Below are 16735 nucleotides of genomic sequence, written 5' to 3' on the forward strand. Positions count from 1 at the left end.
TGTAGAAACTTAATTTGCTGTAAAGTTGCTTTGCAACGATTTGTATCGTGAAAAGCGCTGTACAAATAAACTTTAAAAAAAAAGATGCTGAATCAATATTGAGATTATGGTTTGCATCTATTTTTTTTAAGCAGGCACTAGCAGCTACAATAAACCCCAGGTTCATTTGCATCAGGGCTACAAACCACATCCTAAATGGGAAAAATATATATATATATATATTTTTTTTTAATATTACAAAAAATAAAAAAAACTTCCATCCCTTAACTTTTGAATGGTAGTGTAACAGCCTATGGGCTGTATAAAAAAGATACAAGCCCTTTGATATGTTCCCATACCTCACTTCCTGTTTCAAAAGGAAATATGCCAACACAGGAAAGAAAACTGTTCACAAGTTCTTTAACAACCCCATATTGTTATACTTAATGGGGGTGATCTCTTTCCTTACCCAGAATTCCCTAGCCACCCACACGAGGTGTCTCAGGAGCCACAGCAAGCAGGTGCCATCATTGGTGGAGCTGTTGTTTGTGGCACAGTGCTGTTGGCCACCATTACGCTCCTGGTAGTGTTTTGCTATCGCCGGAGATGCATGTTTAAAGGAGATTACAGTACCAAGAAGCAAATCCTTGGAAATGGTTACAGCAAGGCTGGCAGTGCGCCATCACACCCCTCGCTACCTCACAGTCTGACCTTCTCCGAAGACTCAGATGAAGAGAAGAAGCTGGAAATGTACAGAGGCTCCAGTATCTTAGGAAGAAGCATTCAGGAGTTCCACAGCTGCCATGACAGCGGGATGAAGGCCTACCACACAGGACTGATCGAGGACCATGAGAGATGCGAACGTAGCGAGCAGACTTACATTTATGATTATGGATCTGAGGTGGAGGTCTCAGTGGACATGATTCCTCAGATGGACGGCTCTGTCATCTCTAAAGAAGAGTGGTATGTGTAGAACTCAAGACTTTGAGCTTCTCAGCATGGTCCTTTTCCACTATCTTCTCGTTCCTTGCCATCTCCTTCCTGTTGAAGCAGGCTTTGGGATCCAAACTGACAATGGATTCGATTCACCTAGAGGACATTGTTGACATGAAAATCCAAACTGATGATGGATGTTTGGAGATTGACCAATGACTTTGCCTGATAAAATGTCTCTGTTTCAAAATCTAGCGAGCTGTTTACGGCATCCATCGAATTATGCATAGTTATTTGCATAATTATGCTGCCTCTTGAAATGCCTAATTTTAGCCAAATTCTAAATCAGCATTTCAATCTCTCACATAGAAGACTGTCCCATAATACACTGCAGCAAGCTCAGAGGGAAAAAAACAAATCTAAGATAGTGTCATTTAAGTTTTATTATGCAATTCTAAGTTGTATTTCTTAAAAGTAGTGATGTACATCTTTCAATGTAATTAATTACATTACATTACATTAATTTTACCAAATATTTGTTTATGTTTATGCCAATGGAGTATTGTGCTGAGAGCTTAGCAACAGGCTAACTTCAAACTCTAGTCGATTAAGTTGATTGTGATTTGTGTTCTTCAGTACAAAGTACTAATTACTAATTCTACATAGGTTGGTGTTCTAAATCAGTTATTTTCCATTACGTTTTGGGATGTTGGCTCACTAGGTTTTGTAACAGTGCTGTTAGCTTAGCAATATGCTAACTTCAAACTGTATTGGAATCAGTTGTGAATTGCGTTCTCCCCTGCTGTGACACACTTCTACATGTGTTGGCATCCCAAATTGGTCACTGTTGTATTGTTCAGTAATTTTGTACCAGTGCTGTTACCTTAGCAACATGCTAACTTCAAACTATATTGACATCAGTTGTGTGTTGTGTTCTGTGCTGAGTGTTTATGCATATAGACTATTGTGCTGTTTGCTTAGCAACATGCTAACTTCAAACTTTATTGAAATCGATTGTGATTTGTGTTCTCTAGCACTATTTACATGGCACACCGAGTTTCTACATAGGTTGGTGTCCTAAATCAGTTATTTTCCATTACGTTTTGGGATGTTGGCTCACTAGGTTTTGGAACAGAGGTAGCCAAATATCTCTAACATAATCTAGGCGTTTGTTTGGAAGAGAATACATGTCTTGACAGTGCCGTTGTATTGAGAAAGAATTTTTGCCTCGGGATAGTGTTTACTTGAGAGCAGTTGAAACTTCACTATAACCTATAAACTGTGAAAGTCTTACACTGTGTGCATATTTTTGTGCATGATTCATGGAAACATTGCCTTGTTTTGTCAGATATTGTGTTTTTTTTATTGAAACAGAATTTCTGGCTGCTTTAATCACAGGTTTCATAATACAGTACAATAAACTGTACTTCCCTGCACTGCAGTAGTCAAATACCACCTGTAAAGAATATGAACATAGATAATCACGCAAATAATCAGTGACTGTAGCTTTCAAGAGTCAGTGATTTTACTGCATGTCTGAGTGGCTGCAATCTACAATATGAGTTCATGTTTGATATTTGAAGTTATTTAAGATGATATAGGAACATTGTAGGCTACTATATAAGTGCTTTTAAAAAATGCTAAATAATTTCATTTTAGTGACACTGAGGAACAAACTGGTTGAATGTTATATTGGTCTTTTGCAGGTGGTGTTCAGCTAATGTACTTCCATATGATTTGCTGTAAAATTTGTAATACATTGTGTTTTATGCTAATTGGAAAGATTTATGAGTTTCTTCATTTGTAAATCTCTTCTAGAAAGCAGCAAAAAGGTCATTTTCACAATAATGATAGAAAATGCCCTGTTGGTTCAGTATAGTTTGTAAAACACATAATTTTGTTAACGTTGCTTAATTTATTCAGGAAACACTTGATGTGTTTTTGTTTCCTTTGTGTTAAACTTGATTATGCTGCCAAGACCAACATATTCAGATATACAGTGTTTGTGTTTGCTGTTCTCCTGTTATTTGTATTTATTGTGAAAGCACAAGTGTTAATAAGTCTTGTGAATTCTCTGCTGAAATAAATAAAAATGTATATATCAAGTCAGTTAAGATAGGCAAGATAAAATTTAAAGTTTTCTTTGTCTGATTATGAATAATGTTTTGCTTATGATATATCAGAATCAATAAATGAACAAGCACAATTTTCCAAGCAGAGCAATTCAAGTGGTTCGTTTGGGGTCATCTGATCAGGACATTCTTTGTGGTGTCAGTCACTTATTTGAGGTTGGGTATTGTCTGTTTCGAGTGGACACATTATGCCATTAACATCTCTTTTACAGCCATTAGAGCACCCCACAACAAATCCAAATCCCCTAGTTGGCATTTACATCATTGTTGTTTTATGTACACAGAGACCTAAGGGAAATCTCCCATGAATCCCTTCCATGGCAGCTCCATTTGTTGGTATGAGTTTGCAGAAAAGAAGGTCATGTGAGCCGGATGTGTGGTTTTTTTTCTCATCAACACAAAACAATAGGACTAGGGCCGTACAATAGAGCTATTCTCGTTAATGTTAGAGAGGAAACATGTTTCAGAGGCATGTCAGGTTTGAATACTTAAGTACAACAGAGTATTAAAATGTGATGTAAGTTAACGTGATGTGTTATGTAGTGTATATGGTGGAATTAGCAAGGAGATTCCCAACATGTATTTTTCCAGCAGAGAAACCCCAGCCACTGAGCACCTCAGAGAGGGTGATGGGTGTCCTTGGATGGGTGATTGCACTGGGCATCATCCTCAGTATAGCTGGCACAATATATTTGGTCAAAAAACAACAGCGGCACAAACACACAGGGTCAGACAATGACTCGTAAGTATTTAACGCATTAAAATGCTACATTTGCAAGGATACATGTATAAAATTCTGAGATTTCTTTATTGAGGCCTAAGTAATGACTAAAGTGTCTACAAAGCAAATTTTCTTATACCTCAGTTATTGACCTAGCTAAATTTTGCAAAACATTGGATGTAATATTTTTTATATTAAATTTTTATTTCATATTATTTAATCATATTTATTTAATAATATATATTTTAATTAATATTTAAAACATATGCATATGTGCTTATATATAATATAATTATTGTTTTATTAATATTCATTTTTATATTTTGTATCGTTTATGTATTTGTTTTTAATGTTAATAAATAAATATTATGTAACTAACATGTAAAATGTGTGTTTAATGTAATGTATATATTATTGTTTTACATTATTAGTATTATACACATAATAGGAAAAATATTTTTAAAAAATATATGTTAAATGCAATGTTATAATGTATGTATATATGCATGTAATATTGTTTATGACTTTTAACATTTTCGTTTTAGTCTTTTACGTTATTGGACAATGAATTATGCCAAAGCTAAAATTATATAATCATATTAGATATAACTAAGCTTATAGGTAAAATGCATTATTTTTTTCAATGTTATGGTGTGGTTTTAGTAAAATTTCTAAACATTCTGGGACATAAAACAAAATGCAACCAGCCTGTAGTTGTTTTATGGCATTGTTTTAGTTAAGACTCTATCTCTCCCTCTCTATTGTTGCAGAGATAGTTGTTCTCCTGCCCACAAAAAGCCTTCCTCGTCTAAAAAGAGGGCAGCTGATGACTTCCAGGTAAGAGAGCACTCAGTAAAGCCACAGAAACACCAGTGAGGGCCATTTTATCAGATGATAAGATGCACTAATGCACCATGGTCTGGCTACCGACCTGAATAGAGGTACTGAGGCTTTAATGATAAACCTGAATTGCCTCTGGCCTCACTGATATAGTGAGCAGAGAGCGCCTCCTACTGGAGAAGAAAACGTTCTCCCTGTTGAGTCCTAATAGTTAATTATCTCAGAGTATGTTTTAGCAATAACTCTGTATAACTTCCTTGAACTTTGCTACTTTTGAAACATTAATGTATTCTGAATTGGAAAAAAGGTCCAAACTTTATTGTGTCTGCACCAGCATGTGTAATATCAGGGTGACAGTGTCAGCCGCGTGCCTGAGTGTGCTCATTAAATATGCACAGCGCTCATTCTCTCGTTCTCTCTATCTGACCTTGTATCTTTGTCCCCACAGAGCCCCGGGAGGTTCTATGATGAGCTCCCAAACACGGCCGACTACGTGAGTTACCGTTTGGCGTGTAACAAAGAGGATTATCTGGAGCAACACTCTCCTCCCATTCAACCTCCTCTGACCTTTCTGCCCCAAAATCCCTACACTCAGCACGGTAACAAGACCGCCATATTCACGTACCCCACACCCCCCGGCCCCGTCTCTTCATACACCTTCCCTAAAGAGCAGTATGTATAAATACATTTGTGACCTCTTGTCTCTTTTCTGTCTTCAATTGCTCTGGTCATTGTGTAGCTACTTTTTTTATTGTGTTCTTTCTGAATAGATCTTTTAAAAATATATATTATTCTCCAAGCATAATTGGATTTGCATGAATATTTTCAATTTTTGATAATAATATTGCTTAGAATAAATCTGCAAACAATTACAGATTAAAGCAGAGTAGATTCGGGATCAATGTACAGAATAAATCTGATTCTCATTGTCTTAAAGTAGGTCGGTGGTCCGTACACCCCATTTACAATAGACCCATATTGTTTATTGTATTCTGTACAATTATGCATCACTCCAATGTTTTATGTCATTTGGGATTTCCACTGTATTTGTGAACAGGTCTTTTTGCTGCTTTCGTAATAGTAAACTTGCGACAATAACATTGTAGCAGTAAAAATATATTTCCCCAGCTAAATTCTTGAAAAATGTTAAATGTAATTAAAATAATTAAATAATTAAATTAATGTATTTTTAAAATCTTATTTAAAAAAATAAAAAATAAATAAACATATGTAAAAAATGTTTTATAATATTTACTACTGTATTTAATTGTGTTTTATTAAAATGGGTCTTTTTGCTGCTTTTGTAATTAGTGAAACTTGCAACAATCACATGATCTGACCAATACTTCACAAAATAATCATTATTCATATTTCTTTGCATCTTTAAACTATATATGCTGTATATATATGTGAGAGGTTTTTTTTTTTTTTTTACATGCACACCAGCAAATTCCAGGAAGTATTTATGTAGAACTGTGAATCTCTTTGGTCAATTGTCCTTTATTATTGTTTACATTATGCTTTGTGACATTCATGCACAATGGTACAAAGTTCATCCATGCACTGCAATTCTAATCACCATGTAAGTTGCATTTATATAGTGTATAGAGCACAAGAAAGTGTGCAAAAATGTGATGGATTACATTTTATGTATTTGTGTGTTGTTACAGTGACCATATGGTATTGAATAAGCTGTTAATGATGTAATATTTAATTATTTTAACCACTTGTGATTTTTTGGTTATTTTTTTCTACTAATAAATACATAAATATATAAATAAACATTGGCTTCAATATTTTTTTTTTAGGTTTAGTATGTCTGATTATAACTGATAAGTTTGAATATTCTTCTTGCAGTTTTGCAGGATATGATGATGCAATGCGATACAAAACGTTATAAGGAAGTGATTGTGATGATTACACAATATTTATAATGAAATAGTAATCTGATTAAACCTATTTATAGATTGCATTTAATATACATGACATACTGTATGCCATCTGGTGTGAACATAACATCACAGATCACAGCTGGTTTGTCTGGTTACAGAACTGATTTGCGCTAATCACATAAATACAGAGTTCTAGCATGAAACTCTAGATGGCACAGTCCGATAGGTCTAGCTCAATCTGACCTGGTGACATCATTGTCACACGGCAGCTGATTGGTTCTCTCCTGTTCTCCTGTAGCCAATGAGCTCGCTGCTCAATATTCAAATACCTGGCTTTTGTTTGCTGTAGCAGTTGGCAGCACACTTCAGAAACCCTCCACCTTCCCCAGCTCCAACTTTATAGATCTGCTACGGAGTGCTTCATGTATGCTATATGGGGGTTATTCATATGTGTTATATGTGCAGCAGCAGTATTTCTTACATGCTCACAGCAGCATGTTGTGGATGTATTGGCAGTAGCAAGTCTCGGTACTTGCTCTGCCGCAGCAGCAGCGTAGCAGATCTATTCTGCCAAGACCAAATACATTAACATTGTCATGTACATTACCATGCCAATCCCTCCGAGAGTTGTCATGACAGAAATCAGATTATGAACTATTTGTATGAGTGTGTGAGCAGTGAAGCAGCTGTAAACTTCTTGTGCTCAGACCGATAAAACTTCTATAAAACTTGTATCAGAACCTCAAAGATGAAAACTTTTGAATGTCATTGCATTAGATAACAAAATATCAAATCAATTATAGGTTAATTTAAAGAAATACAACACACACATAAACAAAAGGGTTTTAAATGGATAGATTTAAATGAATAAAACAATAGATCTCATGTTTAAAACTATAATATCCATACTATTTTAGACACTGAGATAGTGAAACGTTAGTGGAGCATGTTCATGATTAATGTGATGAACTGCTATCTGTGGTTACTCTGAGGGGAACTGCCTACTACAGCCACAAAAATCACACTAATCTAATGCATGGCATTCAAACAAATGTTCACAAATGTTCAACAAAAATACAGATTTGTATGCATACACAATGGTCATGTCATATCTATCATATAATCATTTTCATTGGCATCTGTGTACAGTATATGGGTGTGCACCCTTGCATTCTTAACTGTCCTACCTGGTGTGTTTATGCAAGTGTAACATGAGAAACTCATGAATGAATGTAGGGAGCACTCTGTTTCCTCTGCTTGGCTGAGCTGTCATGGATGGAAACACACACACACACTAGTATAATTCTGACCTCAAACCCAGAGAGGGATGAGCTCAGAGAAGAGCCAGGATCTGTGATTAAAGTGCATCTCCTCAGGCTGTGAACCTGGCTAACTAACCCTGGAATCCAAATTTTTTAATTGCACATTTGCCACAACCTACATTTATATGCAGTGTGCATTAAAACATTTTGGTAGTTAGACATGGATTGCGTGGATAGTAACCAAATCCAGATTGATGAAAAAGATGTCTTACTGAAACAACTTACTGAATTCGTTAGTGCTATAAGACTGTTATTTATTATTAGCACATGTTTTTTATTTATATAAGAGAATAAATCATTGTGTTGGAACTCAGCATGTATCAGAAGTTTTTTCTTTCTCACTATGGGTGATGGAATGCAAGAACGGCCATCCATCCCGCCACCTTCAATAATATATGAGACACAGCTATCATTGTGTCATCCTAAACCTTTCTACTCCACTCCACTGTATTCTTGTACACAGAGGTTTGTGAATTATTCAAGCCAAATCAGTTTAGAAAGACTCAGTTGCCTCTTTCTCTCATTGAGCTTGTGGACTTCGGCAGTAATCATAAGCTCAGAGAGGTCACATAATATTTATTGAATATTTCTCTATATATTTTTTTATTCTTATTTTGGAGACGGTTATTGTGCTTTTTTACATCTTGGTCAATGCATTGGATATGAGAGTCATGGCACCATGGTCCACAGAGTTTTAGGGGTGCATTTCAGTTGCCTGGCTGTTTTATTTCTACCCCTCTACCTTCAAGGTAAGAATATCAACAACCATTTTTAATATTTTTTAATATTCTGTTCAGTGCTGTCAACCAATACTTCCAATCATATATTTGTTAACTGTACAACTTGATTGGAAGTATTTGTTTTCTTGTTCAGACTCTGATTTGTGGATTTTTTTAGTGTTTGCAGACCAAAATGAGGAAAATTATATATATTCACACTGTCAAAATGCAAGTGGAAAGAAATCCGCTCATAATGTACCCTTTGTAACTTAATCAATGCTAATAATAACTTGGAGCAATGCCACCTTCGAAATTTTGTGTGTGCTCTTCCAGGCGTAGAGATCTTGGACCCGGGGCAGGTGGTATACAGTGAGACCAGAACCAATGGCGTGGTGGGACGTGGAGTGATCTTGGAGTGTGGCCCTACCTTGCCCGATGTCTTCATCTGGGGCTTCACCAAACCAGGCACAGACACCATCCGTGCCATAGTGTACAACTTTGGGAAGGGTCCTAAAATACAGAAATTAGCCAATGACTTGGGTAATCTGACAGTAATCAGCAACAGCGCCTCTCTGTCCATTGAGAAGCTTCCTCTGGCTGCAGAAGGAGTGTATACCTGCCAGGCACTGTATGATACCCCTGAAGGAGCCAAGCTGTATTACTACTACGTATTTCTGCGCGTTTTAGGTCAGTGGTAATCAGGGGATGTATAAGTACTGATTTGAACAATGGCTGACTAAGTTCAAGGTTTATTTAGGTTGGCCCTGACATTTAGGGTGGTGCAGAAACCCTAAATTACCAGCATATGTTCTTCTTAACTAGCATATACATCAAAACTATTGTTGTTATATTGCTAGTTAAGTATAACTGGTTAAGTATAACTTATAATGATATTGGCATGAACTGTCTGATGTTGCCATCTGTTAAATGAATAAATGTAAAGGTAATTTCCAACAGAAAGAAACAAAAAAAGGAAACAAAGAAAAGGTTTAACTGAAACAACATTAACTTTTTTATTGTTTAAGTTGTGCTAGTAAAGTTAGCATATTTTGCAGCCACTCTTTCATGGTTTATCAGTAACGAGGCTCCATTTTGTAATTATTTTAATAGTGCCTGTGACCAATCCTTACATTGTGATGAGCGACTCTTCACCAGTGGAGGGCACGTCAGTGATCATGCGCTGTGGCCTGGAGAATGGCACGGGGCCTATTAATTACATATGGGAACAGGAGAGCCGGGAAAGCCAGCTCACCACCGTAGCCGAGATCTATGATGACAACCGATTTAATGTCACTGATGTCAACCGAAATCACACTGGATGGTACAGGTGTATTGCCAGCAACCAGGTCAACCAGCAGCGCAGTGACCGAGTCTGGCTTGACACCATTTGTAAGAGACTCCCAAGTACTCTTTGAAATACACAACAAAGTTTGGTGCATCATATCGTTTTAGTGTGTGCAATTTCAAAAGCAATATCCTAGGTAAAAATCTATGGCTCTTTTTCAGTTGGTCCAGACCAGCCTCAGATTGATGTCACCCCTTTTTCAGTGACGGAGCGGGGTTATTCTGCCTTGGAAAGAGAGACAGTTTCTCTCCTGTGTCAAGCTTCTTCTAATCCCCCAAGTCAGTACGTCTGGTTCTACAATAACTCCCAGGTGTTCACGGGTCCACAGTACACCATCACAAGGATCCTGCGTATGCACACGGGCCACTACGCATGCCTGGCTCAGAACACTTACCTCAACACCCGCTCCAGGAAAACCATCACCCTCACCGTATACTGTGAGTGCTCCCACAAATCCCTGCCTGGATTCTGGTGGCCACCTTTGCTGTTTCTTCAACCTGTCCTTCTATAGCTTCCTCAAGTTTCCTTCTGTAATTTCTTGCTTTTGCTTCCTCTTACACCTTTTCCTTCACACTAACACGCTCACACGAAGGTACAGACAGTTACGTAAACAAAGGTGTCAGACTTCCAGAGTGGCCGATTGTCGACGTGCATCTGGAGGAAGTGAAGGACAGTTCTGAGAGCTGAAGGTATACAGCTGGTGTGATTGTTTCTGTGCTATGACAAGTCAAGAAAGGCCTGGTGGCCTTGTATTGTTTTGTCATAACACTTCAATCTTCCCTTCATTCCTTGAATGTACATCTATTCTTGACTGACCGGGGTACTAACAACCCCACCAATACTGTATACTAACACAGCAACACCTTCTCATGATATGATTTTAAATTTGGCTCAGTTATAGCAAGAATGATAAGGCCTATCCTAATGGGTGATGTTTTTTAACAGATACCAATGCAGTATTTCAGTACTCCTGAACTTTCTAGAAGTCGACTAGCTGTTACCATTGTGTAGATAAATAATAGACACCTAATCTGACCTCTTCGTTTGGCTCAATTTCAAGAAAGCTTCTCTGCCTCTATCAGTTTCCTAAATTGGCCCAAATTACCTAAGATCCATTTCACTGCCCTGTGTTACACAATGATTTTGTTCCCACAGATCCACCAGATGGCGCTCCGACTTGCTCAATCCTACCAGTTAACAATCACACTGACCTGGCCCTCCACTGTACCTGGGAGGGCGGTATCCCTGCAGCCTCTTTGAGATGGACCCCATATGTGTTTGGAGAAGAGCGCGAGGGACTCACAAACATCACCAAGATTCAGAAAGGTCAAGAGACTGCAAACAACTCTATCTTCATGTGCCAAGGCTCACACATCGCATCGAATGAAATCACAAGCTGCAGTGTCAGAACGTGTAAGTGTAAAACCAAGAACACCTTGTTCACTTTGAGATCAACAAAAGGTCAGTAAATAGTTTGTACATTCTTTTGATCCCAGGGATGCCCTACGGTGAGCCAAAGTGTTCTGCATATGCAACTCGAAACAATGAGTACCTAATGCTATCCTGCTCCTGGGAAGGTGGGTTTCCTCGAGCCCTGGTGTGGTGGGCCTCCAGCTTAGTGAACATGCAAGGCACATCTGAGGAGAATGCAAACATCCTGGTTTTGCGGTCAAGCGCTACCTACAGTGGCAAAGACTTTGTATGCCATGCAAAACATCCATTGGCTAAGGAGACCAAACAGTGTGTTTTAAAACTGGGTAAGAAAGAGTCGATTATTATTCTTCTGCACTTTTTTTAAACTGTGAAACAATCCTTTTAAAACAGTCTTTTTTTACTGTCTTTAGAGGCACCAGTCCTAGTGACCCAGCGCAGTATGATGACCGTCTATGAGGGCAGTGATGCCCAGCTCACCTGTATCTTGAGTAGAAACTACCCCGTCACTGAGATCACCTGGTACAACAACCTGAAACAGCACGTGAATGAGATTCCTAAGAAGTACGTCCTGGAGCGAGCTGCTGCCTGGACCAACTTGACAGTGCGGGAAACGGACAGCAAGACAGACAGTGGCCATTACTGGTGTTCAGCCACCAATGCTGTCGGTGGGGCAGAGATCCCCATTATGCTGATGGTGAAGAGTAAGCAAGCCTGTAAATATTACACTGATAATCTCAGTACTTGAGATACTTATAATACACAGGTATACTATACAAGGTAGATAACACAAGGATGCATGCTGTCTTTCTCAACTCCAGTAGCTCACTCATTGGTTATATTAACTGGTTTTACATATATATGATTGACTTTTTAAATCGACCTGTTTCAGGGTACCCAATGCCCCCAAATATAAGCATCAGTAGGATTATTTACAACAGTCGTCAAAGGACAGATGTTGACCTAGAGTGGAAGCTCCAGACCGAGGGTGACCTCACCGGGTTCTTTATCGAGCGCCAGAGGCTCCCTGATCCTGTGAAAAAAAGAAACAGCGACCTTCCCTGGCAGAAACTGGTAGATCTAGAGCAAGATTCCCGACTCTACCAAATCAACAATCTGGATCCCATCGGAACCTATGCATTTCGTGTTACTGCCATCAACCACCTCACCACTGGAAACCCTTCAGAGATGAAGAGCCCAGGTGAGAACACTTACAAAGGGCATTGGATATCTGTTATAATCAGTGCACATCTAAACATGGATAACAATCATTTACATCAAAATACCCAAGAAAGTCCAGATATAAATCGATGCCGTTAGAAAATGTTTAAGATTGGAGTGTTTTTTTGTTGTTGCGGAAATTACCTTTTTACTATTTTATTTTTATTTTTTACCACTGAAAATCTAATGCTGTTGTTTATTTTGTTGCCCATTCAGGTGAAATGCACAATCACTTGACCACTTCCATACCCACACATTCTTCTGATCCTTTCCTCTTACATGATCTGCCTGTTAACTTGCCCTTTGATCTTTCCTGAGGTTACTTTATCTACTCATTCTGTCTGATAACTTACCTCTAAAGAAAGTGCGTATAATCGTATATGCTAATAATGCTGAAACAATGATTTAACCCAAATGTTTAAGCTTATTCCCAAAAACCAGTAATATACATTACAATTGTACAATATTATGAAGTAAGCTCTTATAAAAAATGTCCAATTGCCATGGTAAACTATGCAATTGTGACACTGATTTTGTGAAGCTGAAATAGGTATGCTGTCTTCCAGCCGACCCTCCCTTCAATGCCTACCCAGCTGTGATTGGGGCAGCCATCGGGGGCATGATCATAGCAACAATAATCACTATACTGCTCTTCATGTATGTGGTACGGAACCGCAACAATAACTCACGTGAGTTACACATCTTTAATGTTACAAGAAATCAAATATTGGTTGGTTAACACTCTAACATGGTTGCATGCTAATACAACTTTCACACTTTGCAGGGCTTCATGACTTGATATTTGGAAGGTATGTTTAACAATTGATATTTTAGTTATTTGATTGTTTTTTTTACTACTTTAATACTATTTGTGATTTTCAGGCAGAACAGCCAGTCTAGAGAGAACATTAACTTTCCCGAGGATGAGGTTAGTGGAACAGCAGAGGGGGAGAGAGGTACAGGACAGCCAAGCCAATCAGCTAGTCCAGGTACCTCATGCTGTTGACACTTGTTCATCCAACTCATACCAAAAACAAAATGATGTTTCACTTTAACAATGAAAATAAAATACTTTTTCTTGTAGCGGCATCAATGGCACTGCCAAGGCCAACTGCAACACCTACAAACCTTCCCCCTGGCGAGGAGCCAGTCAACGTAACTATAACTGTCATGGCCTCAAGCTAAACACAAGGCTGACCATAATCATGTTTATTACCATACATTTACTACAGGATGATGCACTTTGGGGATCAGAAACACATTTTCATCAATAGAAGTAAACAAAGAAAGGAATTTTTTTTGTGTGTTGAATGTAATTTTATACTTATATCAATTTAAGAGTTTACTAGCAAGCCTCTCCCATTTCAATAACAGCTCCAGGTCAGCTAATAAACTGACTAAAATACAAGCAAATGTTGTCAATTAACAGCAGGATTGTTATAATTTTTGCTACATTTAACTGTTTACTTCTGAGGTAATACAAAGCACATTTTCAGCAATCTTTCTACGTCGATAAACACATTACTTGAGTACCTTTGCATTCACCTTCCACGTGTCTATTTACAATGAACTAAACTGATTTCAGCTGCTTCTAAATAACATGGGATGAGATAAACTATGACAGTTTGATATTTTTGAACAAATGATCCTTGCCAGCAAAATGCACTCTTTTCTGAACTCCCAACGCTTAATAAAATGAAGGTGGAACATTACTGGTGTTTATTTAATTCTCTCTAGACATTGAACTGTCTAAAGCAAGTTGCACTATGGTCATGTTACATGCTCCAAAAAAAGATCTTTACATTTTTTTCCTTTCTACGTTTTATAATTTAAACAGCTGACTAAGCCAAACAGCATGATTAATGACAGATTTATTTTCAATTTTGTTTTTCACATTCAGAATCTCACATCTTTTTAAGGGGCAGAAATTAAACCCTCTCTTCATAAGTAACGGACCTCGAATTAATAGCTTCTCCTCTTGACAGCTTCTCCTCAATCCTTCACACACAAATCAGAAAAACAGACATATACAACTACAAACATAAATCTAAACACGTTCCCCGATCATAAAACTTAGTGTACCTGTGTACGCATGTGTGAAAGCAGACTTTGCATGTAAAAATGTGGACGCATCAATTCAAAGGCAAAACCTTTTGGTTACTAATAATGTCAGACAGCTTCTGTTTTAGTTTCAGGAATATCCTCTTGAATTCCAAACCGTCGCCCTGGAACACGAAAGAATAGTTTTGAGAAGACAGAGCTTAACTATTCATATCAATGATAGTATAAATATTATTCTTCACTCAAAGATTCTTTGATATTAGTTTTAGTTCTATGAGCAGTTAATTTAGAATCATCATAGTGTAGTATATGCAATTAATGGTAATGATAGCATAGAAGTAATTCAATGGTTTGGCTTGTTTTCACCTTTGACAGACGGAAATCTACTAAAATGCGTTCCTCCATTTCCAGGAAGTGCACTATGAAGATCAGCTTGTTATTGCGGCGATCAATTGTGGACACTGTTGCCTATGAATCAAAAGAGAGAAAAAGAGATAAGATCAGTGCATTATACGGCTCAAGATTTAGTGCAAGGATTTCAAATGCTTTAAATGTTACAACTGATTGTTTTATCTAGTTACCTGATTGGTGCAGCTCTGTTTCCACGTGTGACCCATAGCAATACAGGCATCACGGAGAGCAATGCAAGATGTTTCTGCCTTTACCGTAGTAAAGAACCTGGTCATCCTTCTCACCAACCGCTGCCATGGGCTCTGAAAATAAATAAACAAGCATTTTTTTTTTGAAGTATTTAACAAAAATCCATTATTCATTAAATGAATGGGTACACAAATATAATAATAATTACCCATAACCAATTAGTTTAATAATTCGAAATTACAACAATATGAGTGACACAAAATTGAAACATTACTATGAAATAAGAGCAAATATTTCTGACAGAAATAACTGAGCCATAATAAATACTTCAGCATACTATAACTGATACTCATTTTATAGAACAGGTTACCTGGCTGGCACTCGGTGTGCCAAGCAGTTGGCTGCCCAGCAGCATGTGGTCAGGACAGGCAGGCTGTGAAAAGCTGACACTGACATCAGTGTGCACCGTAACCTCCTTCTCCTCCCACAATCCCTGCGGCTCAGGCTGAGAGCTGGAGATCTGTGCTCTTTCATCACTGCAGAAACACACAGGTAGTGATGGATGTGCTTCTTAGACCATAATACAGCACTTACTGTACAATTTGTATTTGTACTAAATATCAAGTCAGCTGTCTTGTGTATTGATTTGTCGTACTGACCTGTTTTTTCGTCTCAACTGTGAGAGCTCAGAGTCAGCCCTATGCATCTTGTTTACTGGTGTTTCACTCTGTCGTTTTACTGCTGTGGTCAAAAATTCAGATCCAAAAGAATCACAAACATTTTCGAAAGACTCACAATCACAATTACTGTGCTGATCTTTGAAAGCAGTACCTGATTTGAAACTTCTGCTAAACCAGCGGTGTTTCTTAATTTCTGGAATGGTGAACCTGTCCTCTGGATTATGCAGTAATATCTTAGATAGCAGACCTGAAAAGAAAATGAAACAAAAAACTTCAGCATCACAGGTGTTTTTAAACATGTTTCTGTGCATTTGTGTAGGTGTTCTGGCCTGGGTGGTTGCTTTCTGGCCCAAGTCAAAAGAGTCAACAAGTCTGGCCTAATTGAACACTGAAAGAAAATTCAATTAAATACTGAAGTATACTGAATTAAATAACTCTTAAGAAGCTTACTCAGTGGAACAGCATCAATTTTCTTCCAGGGTGTGAGGTAGATTTTCTTCTCTAGCCAATCCAAATACTCCTGACAGTTTTCACTCGGCTGGTCCCATGGTAACTCTATGGAAAAATGCAGTATACAATAGCAAAACTCTCCACAAAGATGCAGTCTCTGACTGATACACACTGAATACTGTTGTCCTACCTCCAGCTAACATTGCAGTGAGCACAATGCCACAAGCCCAAGTGTCCGCAGGTTGAGCGTGGAATGCTGAGCGTGACATCAGCTCAGGGGCAACATAGGGCAGAGTGCCACACAGACGGGCCAATGCCCGCTCCCGGCCACGGTTGCGGAACATGGTAGCCAGTCCGAAATCAGAAATCTTCAGATTCTCTGAGAGAAAACATAAATAGGATATATATA

At 38.0% G+C, this 16735-nt stretch overlaps 3 protein-coding genes across 7 annotated transcripts in view; 2 read left to right on the plus strand and 1 right to left on the minus strand.

Annotated features, from left to right (window-relative positions):
- The window catches only part of LOC107718968 (nectin-1-like), a 20390-nt gene extending 14662 nt beyond the window's left edge, over positions 1-5728 (plus strand). Inside the window, exons 6-8 of one of the 5 annotated variants that reach the window (XM_016526228.1) lie at positions 3636-3786; positions 4536-4602; positions 5054-5728. In XM_016526228.1, coding sequence (XP_016381714.1) covers positions 3636-3786; positions 4536-4602; positions 5054-5287 — 452 coding nt within the window. In that variant the 3' untranslated portion in view covers positions 5288-5728. The other 4 variants (XM_016526229.1, XR_001637477.1, XM_016526230.1 and 1 more) reach the window with 4 other exon arrangements.
- A 2770-nt stretch (positions 5729-8498) lies between these two features.
- Positions 8499-14180, plus strand: LOC107719012 (V-set and immunoglobulin domain-containing protein 10-like). Its single transcript, XM_016526298.1, has 12 exons — positions 8499-8568; positions 8872-9225; positions 9649-9927; positions 10045-10320; positions 11039-11296; positions 11380-11640; positions 11728-12018; positions 12207-12515; positions 13102-13224; positions 13320-13344; positions 13418-13524; positions 13620-14180. Exons 1-12 carry the CDS (start codon positions 8499-8501, stop codon positions 13718-13720), a joined length of 2454 nt encoding a protein of 817 aa, XP_016381784.1. The 3' UTR covers positions 13721-14180.
- A 59-nt stretch (positions 14181-14239) lies between these two features.
- chek1 (checkpoint kinase 1) overlaps positions 14240-16735 on the minus strand; it is a 4505-nt gene continuing 2009 nt past the window's right edge. Inside the window, exons 6-13 of the mRNA XM_016526299.1 lie at positions 16517-16705; positions 16327-16431; positions 16028-16123; positions 15856-15937; positions 15567-15732; positions 15178-15309; positions 14963-15064; positions 14240-14760 (exon numbers count right to left, since the gene is read on the minus strand). Of these exons, the coding sequence (XP_016381785.1) occupies positions 14668-14760; positions 14963-15064; positions 15178-15309; positions 15567-15732; positions 15856-15937; positions 16028-16123; positions 16327-16431; positions 16517-16705 (965 nt within the window). The 3' untranslated portion in view covers positions 14240-14667. The remainder of the gene's footprint in view (positions 14761-14962; positions 15065-15177; positions 15310-15566; positions 15733-15855; positions 15938-16027; positions 16124-16326; positions 16432-16516; positions 16706-16735) is intronic.

Source organism: Sinocyclocheilus rhinocerous, unplaced genomic scaffold (genome assembly GCF_001515625.1).
Source record: "Sinocyclocheilus rhinocerous isolate Xijiao unplaced genomic scaffold, SAMN03320098_v1.1 scaffold753, whole genome shotgun sequence".
Taxonomy (NCBI): domain Eukaryota; kingdom Metazoa; phylum Chordata; class Actinopteri; order Cypriniformes; family Cyprinidae; genus Sinocyclocheilus; species Sinocyclocheilus rhinocerous.